At 36.7% G+C, this 11,195-nt stretch overlaps 1 protein-coding gene across 1 annotated transcript; it reads left to right on the top strand.

The window, feature by feature from the left end:
• The first annotated feature begins 2,512 nt into the window (after positions 1-2,512).
• On the top strand, positions 2,513-5,322 carry LOC121425315. Its single transcript, XM_041621344.1, has 2 exons — positions 2,513-4,359; positions 4,681-5,322. The coding sequence occupies exons 1-2, from the start codon at positions 2,584-2,586 to the stop codon at positions 5,320-5,322; spliced, it is 2,418 nt and encodes an 805-aa protein (XP_041477278.1). The 5' UTR covers positions 2,513-2,583.
• Positions 5,323-11,195: the final 5,873 nt, after the last annotated feature.

The following is an 11,195-nucleotide window of genomic DNA, read 5'->3' on the forward strand; positions in this document are numbered from 1 at the left end:
GTAATTACAAAATTTTTGTCTAAAGTTATCATGCCAATATTCAATATAATTTTCATTTATTTATGTATCATATAGCTAATTGAAATATGAAAAAATGTGAATTCTTCACTGTTGCAAGTTAGTTATCAGAGTACTTCTTAAATATAATGCCTGGATTGAGATTATCTGCATACTTAAGGTCACTATACAAGGATCCCCATCTTTTTAGGATAATGTTAATCTTTCACATTTGTGAAAGCACACAGGCATCTGATTTTCTTGTAAAAAAAGCGGGGGGATAAAATAAATTACTGTTACTGAAACAAGGGATAAGAAAATTACTGCTTTTTAAAAATGTATATTCATAATAAGAGGGCAGCATATTCGTCAATGATAAGTTATGGACATTTCTTCATATTTTGTACAAATTTCAAAATTTTCTACCTTTCCCCCTGCAGGATTGAATCTACTCGTCCGTGTTCCGATATAGTATGTCACAGAGTCTTCCACAGTGTTACATAGTGTTTTTAAGTGATACCTTGTAAAAAAAAGTTTTGGGAGTATTGCCTCCTATATGTAATGTAAAACATGCATACTTTACTGTGCAGGTGTGAAATGCAAGAATAAATATCTTGAATGAAACTGAAAGCATAAAAATTTTATTTGATTGCCAGTTACACTTGTCGAACATTTTTTTTTATTGAATGTGGGATGATTGAATTTGTCTTCTAATGTACATCTCCTTCGCCTTCTTCCTCTTCTCCTTTGCCTTCTTCTTCTTTGCCTTCTCCACCTCCTTCCTTTATACAACCATTTTTGAACAGTTTTTTTTATACAACCATAGTTTATACAGTTACACAAAATTTAATCAGAATTGCATAAAAATCTTTTTACAACCCGCTGTATAAAGCCAAGTTTTAAACATAATTTGTATAAAAATTTTATACAACCTTCTGTTTAAATTTTGAACAACCGAGGGTTGTATAATTTTCAAACAACAGTTGCAAGGTTCATATAGTAAACAGCGGTTGTATAAAATTTTATTCAGGTTGTATAATTTTGTTTTTTCTGTGTGTGACGTGAGTTTCCTTACACAGTATGGTTTCATTTTGATAACTTCGGCCATGGGCAGGAGGAAAGAAGTATAAAATGAACCTTCTAATGACATGATTAAAAACAAGGTTGATGATCTCTTTTTTCTTTAAATAACTTTAAATTCAGTCTGATTATTCAAAAAAAATATTCGGAATATAAGGAGAGGTTTTATGTCAGTGTATGATAGATAAGATCTTGCTTCTCGACGATACTAACGCTTCAGAGTTGTCCATGGCAGATCGTTTTGTTGTGTCTACCCTCCATTGATGCGAGAGAGCTTAGCGCCTATACACTTTTCAGAAATTAGCACTTTAACATTATCTTGTTGAGACTGGGAAGTTTGAAGTCCAGGATAGTTCACTACTCGAAGTACTAAAGCTCCTATGAGGTTGGTTGTCTTTGATGTACCCTCGTCAATAGCGGGTCTTCGCTCTTCGACCCCGGGCGTACACTGTAAAAAATTAAGTGCTAATTTAGCACTTACAGTGCTTGTATAGTGACTGAACTACAGTGCTGAGCGATATTCAGCGCTGAGCGATATTACTCGCTAATGTTTGTTTTTTTATGGACTGCCTGGTTTTACCCCTGTAACAATCATTTAATCATACTATTGGATACTTAAAGGTTAAGTCAACCCCGGAAAATGTTGATTTGAATAAATATAGAAAGATCAAGCAAACACAACACTGAAAATTTCATCAAAATCTGTTGTAAAATAAGAAAGTTGTGATTTTTAAGGTTTCGCTTATTTTTCACGACTCAGTGACTTGCAACTGAGAGAGTCAATGATATCCCTCGAGAAACTTGACTGAACCATGAAATGTTAACACAATGGTAATGTCCTGGGAGGAACAAAACTTGTTTCACAGGACATTTAGGAGAAAATTCGAATATTTCTCATACTAATAAAAATACAAAAGAAATAGTCTGTGGGTCACGTCATCAGTCATCTAATTTGCATACCGACCCAATGTACATCTAACTATTTTGTGAAATTAAGCTAAACTACAATATATCGTAACTTTCTTATTTTACATCCGATTTTGATGAAAATGTCAGTGTTATGCTTTTTGGATTTTTCTCTTTTTATGGTGGACTTGTCCCTTAATAATCTAGTAGGCAACGAAAAGGAGATGAACCTATATTTCGAATGTGAAATAAATTTCATTAATTTCTTAATTATCATGAACATGGTGAACGTTGAATTAACCGGTAAACCTATACCTCTAATTAGAAGTTTGGAATATGTGGAAGGAAATGAGGTCGTTGTAAATTATCATTAAGAATGATATCGGTCTTTATATTTCAATTTCGTAAAATGTATTTGTCGTAAGCGCAATCGCAATCTGCTTTACCTCTTTTTTTTTTAATTTGAATATGTTAATGCATATCTATTTTGTTCTTTTTCAGATTTTTGATTGACGTCTGCGATCAGCGATTCTGATCACACTACCAAATTACAGCAATCAATATTTGGAACGACCCGGGAGAGGGCATTTTTGCGAAGGAATGATGGATCCGAAGGGTAATGAAACGCCTCTTTTAACTAAGATTATCCGTCGCTTTAGAGCGCAATGCAACAAAACCAAACGATGCACGAAATATACTGAAGTAGATTGTTCTTCAAAAGACCAGAATGATACCAACCAAGTACCAAAAGACGCCAAAGGTAATGACTATTGTGGATGTCACTGTGTTTCTTCTTGTCACAAAAGACCAGGCGGTCAGATTTCCCCTGACTTCATATTCCAGCCAGTCTCGTACAGTGGAAGAGAAGTTTCTTTCCCAACGACGTTTTGCCAAAACTCTGGAATGCCTGATGATTATTCAGGTTTGTGCAAGTTACTTGATCAGCTTCAAAGGCTTTCCCATCCAAGACCCTGCAAGCGTGATTCCCAAATTCAAACGGACCCACTACCGATCCTTCCTCCTCTTGGTTTTCAAGAACACATTCTTTCTGAGAATACTAATACGAATAATAACAATACAAGTCCCGCTCGAATTCAAACCCTTTATTATACACATGCAGCTAAATTGCACTATCCAACGCAACCTGAAAATAGTAAGCGAGAGTCATTTGATCAAGCCAACTCCTCAGAATGTTCCGCAAGTTCAGGTGAGCGAAGGACAAGCGCCTCGCGGACACTAAGTGAACCGTCTCTGCAAAAGGACACACCCACTAGTCCGGGGGTGGGGAATTTTCAATTTGACCATGTTGACTTTAGACTCAGGACGTCTAGTTGCATGTTAGCGTCACCCACTAGCAGTGATTCAAGCCATCCCGGTGAGTATCAGCGTAACTTCGTGACTCCTGATCGTGAGCAGTGGGACCAGGAATCCACTTCTACTACGGTGGCCTTTGGCTGTAGATCACTAAGAACTCAGAGTCAATCTACACCAACCCACGAAACTAACCTGGACGATTTTGTTCTTGAACATAGACGTCGCTCCTTGTCCGATTCTTATGCGTTCGAAGGTTTGCGGGCGACGCGAAGCGAGAAAAAGAACAAGATGAAGAGAAATGGGTCAGCTAGAGTGAATGGAGTTATTCCGCACCACGAATGTAAAAGGAAATATATGCTAGCATTGGAGGACAAACATTCTAAGAAAACGGCATTTTCAAGTTTCCTTGATAAAATGCTAAAGCTAAGTCTACTTAGACGATTCAAAGAAAAACCGATGCAGTACGAGAGGGTGCCCGACCTTAGTAAATTTGATACTCCACGGGCAAGATCACTGAAAGGTACAGTTCACAGAAATGTCCGTTCACATGAGCAGCTTGACAAGGCTGGTCTGAGACAACGACGCGCTATTTTATCCAAGACACAAGGAACCAGTTCCGATTGCGGCTACATTGACCCTGATATAGTGTCCCGTAATTTTAGCAAAAACAACGCGTTTTTTCTTTCCAAGCCGGTTAGGAAGACCATGACTTGCAACTCTTTTGACAACACTGTTCCAAATGGCTCTACAAATGCTAAATTATACCGAAGATCCTTACATTTACCTGCCCCTAGATCCTGCGATCTGGCGGATGTTAACGTACAACCAGACAATAATGAATTCTATATGACATTCGACCCAGATTGGAACCCACCTTGTCAACCATCAACATCACAAATGCCTCTGCACTCACCAGCTATCCCATTAGAATCACACGGAGTGGCGCAGAGGAACTGGAGACAGGCCATTGCGGATGGACTGGAGTCATTCTACGAGAAATTTGGCGATGCCACAGAAGACAATGGTTACCAAGTACCCATTCCAAGATCCCGTCTATCTATCGTAAGTATCTCTAAATAGGTATTATTTCAAACCGATTGCTCAATCCTCTGATAACTAAAATTAAGATTGAAATAAAATCAAAATAAATTTTCTTTCCTAAATGATACTTTAGATATTATTATTGATCCAAAGGTTTTCAGATTCCCATTTTATAAATAAGCCAACAGCATGGACCCTTCTTAAATCTAACCTTGTAAAAGAATTAGTGAAGTTATCATTTCAATCTTAAAATTAATATCCAAGTGCATTTAGGCCTGCCTATAAGTAATTATACTAATTTTCAAAATCTAATTTCAATCTCCTTATTCTTGTCTTTTCAAGTCACCGAGCAGACACCTATTGAAGCAGCGCTCTTTGACCAACCAAGACAACCGGAAGTACATGCCGCTGCCACCATTACCAAGTGAACACACAAAACAAGACATCTACCAGGAAATCCCAGCCGATTCCGTATTTTTACCTATCCGGACGTCACCGCCGCCGGGTTCCCCAGCTTTCGGTGTCAACGCTACACACCGGGACAAATATGAGTATCAACCTTGCGATGACATGCATCATGGAACCGTACCCCAATCGAGGTCGAGGTTTGTACCATTTTCTCCGTCCAGTTTACCAGGTAACCATATGCCATCATCTCGATCATCAGGACATGGAAATGTCTTCTTCCCTGAAGAGCACCTGGTTAAGAAGCTTCCGGCGGTCTATGAGAATGGAACGCAGAGACGTCCGGACATCATCCCATTGCACCGGACGGACGTTTCCAAAGATGCCATGGTTACGATGGACACGCCGTTACACTCTCCTCTGGTGAATGTAGCGCATCGTAAGTTGAGACACACTTCATCGTGCGAATCGGCTTCAGGTTACCATTCTACTTTATCGACAGAACCAAAAGGGTGTCCTGGAAGGGATACAAAATCTGCAGGAAAAATCAAGATACCACCAATTTTCCTTCAGCAATAGGCGTCATTTGAAAGAATTGATTCATTAAGAGAGGTTTGTAGACCCCCCCCCCCTGCGGTACTATCCTACTATCCTAGTAGGCCTACTACTGTCATGACTGTGCACCAGCTTGGCCCTGGACTCGACGCATCACAGAGAAAACATATTAAGAGGATACAAAAACGTGCATTTAGCCTGTTTGTGCCTGCTTTCCAAGATGATGACCTCTAGAAGTGCTTAACTTACATGACTTATCTACTCCTGACAAATGGAAAGAAGGACTATTATGAGACTAGCGAAGGGCGTGGGTCTTCATTCTCCCCCTTTTCATGACTGCACTGGCTACCTCCAATTCGTGAGGCGGTCCATGCACAGACGGTCAATTGCGCATCAGCAACAAGTACACTGAAGTACGCAGCTGCATAGAACATGGCAACATTTCATGAAAGGACTTGTCTCTTATCCGACAAGTCCCATTTCATCCGACAGTTTCCATAGTAGCATTGCTTATTGGCCAATCAAAATGAAGGAAATTTGTCAGATCTGACAACTTGTCGGACAAAAATATTAATAAAACGCTCCCCAGAACGCTGTAGAAAAGCGCAGTCTCACACATTGTCCGACTACTCAACAAGCAATCTTATGTGTAAATAATGTATCAAAGGATCATCGTGGGGTTGGACCGTGTGGTGTATTAATTATTACAAATAAAAATGAATGGGCTACATTGTTTTATATCATGATGTTTCCTTTTAAATTTAATTTTTGTTAACGACACTTTGTACCAAATATAATCATGATAGCCTATACACAATTGTATGCTAATAATAATGGGACATTTTTTTCAATCGGCATACTAACTTGTTTTATCCAATCTTTTTATCTAATTGTCTATAAAATATTTATCCTACTTCCTTACTTATACTTGTTTACCCGCCTTTATTCTATTTGTTATTATTTTAATGTTTTTTTTTATTTATGTTTAAGCCATGTGAACCTGATTTATTTACATTGTATATCCTTATAAATTTCTCTTTTTTCCTGCATCCTATTAGAAAATCTGTCATGGCCTGATGTGCCATTCTTCTTCGCCTTTTCGTGATACATGTACTCTCTAAATACACTAATCTCTAATCACACTCCTTTTGGAGTAATGCTAGGGACCAATCCCTTTGGAGCTACAAAAAAGAGTCAATTTACTGATTTCCCCATATGTGTATTTCTATTATATTCTTTTTTTTAATTTGACCAATAAACATTGATTTTATTACTTTCGCATGCCATTTTTGTTATGATTATTGAAATTGTATATATTTTGTGTTTTACTTTGTTAAAAAAACTCGCAACTCATTCCTTTGGGTGCAATTAAATTTTCTTAACAAACCATTTCAATTTCAATTTCTAATATCAATGCCCGTGGCGGTGGAAATGATTGGGCTAACTATCATCTCCGAGTCAATGTTGATTCAGCCCTCATTCCGAAGTGAAGCTGAGATCGTCTACATTCGATAATAACAGTAAAAAATAATAGCATGTGCTATCCATGGAATTCAAAAGACGATTATTTGCTTTATAATCCCCCATCGCAAACGAACTTATTTTCATGATTATAGAAAGGAAAGAAAGTAAATGTCTCCTTTGTAAAATGATATTTAATTGTGATTATTGAAATTCAGGTAAAACTAAGAAGTTTTGTCTCCCTTGCATGCTTGTTGGTGTATAGGCACCATCATTCATACTCTTACTGACTTTATTAATGTGTTTTGCTTTAATTTTTCTAATGATGTACTTTTACCAATCAGAAAAGAGCTTTCCAAGTATTTGGAATATGGAATAAAATACCACCATCTTAAACAATCCTGTTGTAAAATACCATGATAATTTTCAAACTTGGTGCATTAACCTTGAGTACAAGCCTTTCCATTGAAAGATTTATTATTCACAGTTACAAAACAAATATTAAATTATGAATAGATGTTAAATTCTTCGAATAATCTGGGCCTCAGATGGCCGCCATTGGTTCGATGTGGGTATATTATAGGTGTATTGCCAACACACTTTGCATCAATTCACATGTCTGCATTTGATGGTATTAGTCCTGCAAGCCGCCCAGTGAATCATTGTTATCTGTTAAAGAATTATTGAAAAATATTCACTCTCTGTCTGTGTTATATTCTTACTAATCACATGCAATCCCAACCAATCTTTAATTCATGTCATGTTTTGTGTAAAAAAAATATCCAACTGAATATGTTCAAACTAATTTTATACACACAAATTATTGTACTTGAAGTGTGACAGCAAATAGGTATATATATTTTGTGATACATTTTGGTTTTTTTTTAATACGAGTTTGATCACTCACAGCAATCAACAGCGCTACTTGAAGCTCTAAGAGTAACTCTATTTAATTTTATATCTTTACCTTGGAAACGTGTATAAGTGACTTTTCGGTACCGTGAAATTACATCAAACATCCATTTTCCGTACGGTAAAATAAATGTCAAATTTATATGGTCATTATTTTTAACTTGTTTACGTTCAATATGTAGGAAATCGTAACATACCTTATAAACGCCATTCCATATTATTTGTTATTTTATCTATTTTTTGTATTTTTGAAATGTCCAGTTTATTTGCATTATGTAATTTTTTACGAATTTGAATAAAATTCACGTTCACAAACACTTTTGTGCTTTATTTTATCATCATTTGTCACAATGGGTTATCTCATGTCCGGTGTTTGTGATGGTGTTGGGAGCACAATTTGGATTGTGTTTTATTTTATCATCATTTGTCACAATGGGTTATCTCATGTCCGGTGTTTGTGATGGTGTTTGGAGCACAATTTGGATTGTGTTTAATTTTATCATCATTTGTCACAATGGGTTATCTCATGTCCGGTGTTTGTGATAGTGTTTGGAGCACAATTTGGATTGTGTTTTATTTTCATCATCATTTGTCACAATGTGTTACTGTCCGGTGTTTGTGATGGTGTTGGGAGCACTATTTGGATTGTGTTTCCTACCTCTAAAACCTATCCTCATCTAGATCACAATATTGACAACTTAACACCAGAGCATGTAGAGTGAGAGACTTTTAGGACCATTTAATGTTTGGGGTTCAAATTGTGTAAAAACCCAATACAACGATTTTAACACTGAAACGGAAATCACCCATAAGTATTTGTATGACTCTGCCAGGGATCGGATCGAACCCACAACCTCCCGTTCACGAGGGTTCATTTCTAGTCATTTCTTACTATATGATATATTGTGATCTAATCAGATGCGACTAAAAGGAAGTGAAATAACCCTTGAGTCCTGCTGACAGGATTAGCAAACCGTGATCAACACTTTGTGTGTTCTCTTATTGGGCTTGTCTTATAAATAACTAGTCTAAAATATACCTTTTGAGATAACTATCGACGAAACAGAGAGTGGGTTGTCCCATAATTTTATTCATACAGAGATAATGTGATGTTTGTTTATGATAGAACATGTTTTGCTACTCGGTAACACAAATAGTGTGATATGTATGTATTGTGTGGTGAATTAGTGTGTTATCATTCAACTGGGCTTCTATTACAAGACTACACATCTCAGAGTGTTGCATAAGCTGGCCAGATGTGAGTAGTTGAGGACTTGTGGTGGCGCTATTAGGGCAGCTGCAGAGTTATCAATATTGATAACTCTCGGCAGCTGGTCAGGGGGTTGAAACTCCGCTTCTGCATCCCGGGTCAGACATGGGGAAATTTTGGAAGGTCAAAAGTGCACACTGCTCCCATTTTTCGCGTACAAGGCTATGGACACCGCAACTTCATGGAACACCAGCGAAACAGAGTGAGAGGCGTGGTCATAAATTGGCTTGCGGCTGCGCGCACATTGTAAAAATATGCAAATAAGCAAATTGTCACAAATTAGCATAATACGCGACGTGATTGAATATGAAATGTAATAGAGCTGCGTCTTTGGTAAATTCATGTCACTGATCATTCCCCCGTTCACCCCCCCCCCCCCTCAAGGTATTCAGTTGTTTATTCATCTTTTCTTGTTTACATATTTTTAATTCTTTCGCGATTATACTACATCAATTAATTCACTTATTTATTTGCTAGATATTTCCCTGGAAGACATTTTGAAAGCTTACAAGAGATTCATTATTAGGATTGAACTTAGGGATCTGCTTGCTCTATTCATCAGGTGTTCATTACTGCCCATTATTTTCATTAAACACACCATGAATAGCCACAAATATTTGTTTATCATTTTGGGGGCTGGGGTAAATACTTAAAATGATTAGAAAAATCTGAGCAAGAGAGCAATCAGGTCATTTTGTTTTTATTTTGAAATTGAAATGAACAATCTGGTGCAAATCTTAAGAAGATTTTTGTTTAAGTCTGAGTTTGGGATGGGAGCAAAAGAGAGCCCAGTACCCCCCCCCCATGTATTTGATCTCATCAAGGCTGTCTTAAAGGTCACTTCCAAATAAAATAAAAATTTTGTACCTGTCCACCCCCTATATTTCTCTATCGATTCCACCCCCCCCCCTCTCTCTCTCTCTCTCTCTCTTCCACACACACACATTCCACATAATCATGCTAGCAAACAGTTATTCTCATTTCATTTTTATTTCATGTCTTTGATTCGGCTGCACCTGAATGTCACAGTATGCTATGTTGCAATGGCTTTTATGGGCTATCTTGCCACGAATGTTATTTTGATACTAAATACCTGTTATACTAGTATTATACCCATGGATACCCGACATACAGAATCAATCAATCAGTAGCACCATCATATTCCAGTCATATAGAAGTAATCTTCAGTGCCATTTCATCACATCACAGTTTGGTAGCAATAACATCATCATTACATATCTTTCACGCAATATAAATTGGTGGATTAAGTAAATCACGAATATCAAGATTAGAAAGTAATATTTCAAATTAAAATGTTTATTAATTAATAAATTTTTGAATACATGATAAAAATATTTTTTTCTCTTTTTTCTCACCAAAGCATCAAATTACATCAGCAAAATGCCTATAATGAGTGCAACAGAAATTGCAAGGATATTACAAGAGAGGGGATGTATTTTTTTTGTAAAATCAAGAGAAAAAAATAAGTACGTATATTCACTTACATAGTTATTGATAAGCCTTACATAGTCAATATAAGGGGGGCATCAAGGATGCCACAAAAAAGATTATCGATATACCTCTCTCTCAAATTCAGTTACTCAAATATCAAATCATTTTTTCAGCATTTGCTGACAAGAAATAGCATGCTAATCTAATCCGGGACACTTCATAAAAAAAGGGGAGCACATTGCCACACTTCTTTGAAGAGTGCCTTCCCAAATCTGCACATTAGTAAATCAGTAACAAAGTTGCTTATTGTCTATTGTTGTGAAGTGCTGCTAGAGCTGTGTTCTATTTCCAACAATTTTTTTTATTTGCAGAGCTAATCTAGTTCATTATACGGGACATCGACAATAGTGTTACAAAAACAAAGATATTAAAAACGAAAAAATATAATGTAACTTTTCAATTCCCCCAGAAAATGAATTCAACAGCTTAATGTCCAGCAATACATACAGGTTCTTGTTTCATAAGGACTTCAATTATGGTAAATTGGCCCCAAATGTAACTAGCAACTAGCATGGGAACCCCAATTTTGATCTGTTGCTTTAATGTTTCCATAGTAATTACCAGAATTTCAAAGTTAGAATAGTGGTTAGTCTTAATGAATTGGAGTCCAGGACTGAGAGTGATTTCTTCACCCTTTGTTCTGTCACATTGTTTTTATTATGCACATTTTTTCAATGAAATCCATTATTTCTTATCACCTTATATATGTCTGTAGGCATGTATGTTACATAGCCCAGACCTC

The sequence above is a fragment of the Lytechinus variegatus genome, chromosome 12 (assembly GCF_018143015.1).
Source record: "Lytechinus variegatus isolate NC3 chromosome 12, Lvar_3.0, whole genome shotgun sequence".
NCBI classification, from domain to species: domain Eukaryota; kingdom Metazoa; phylum Echinodermata; class Echinoidea; order Temnopleuroida; family Toxopneustidae; genus Lytechinus; species Lytechinus variegatus.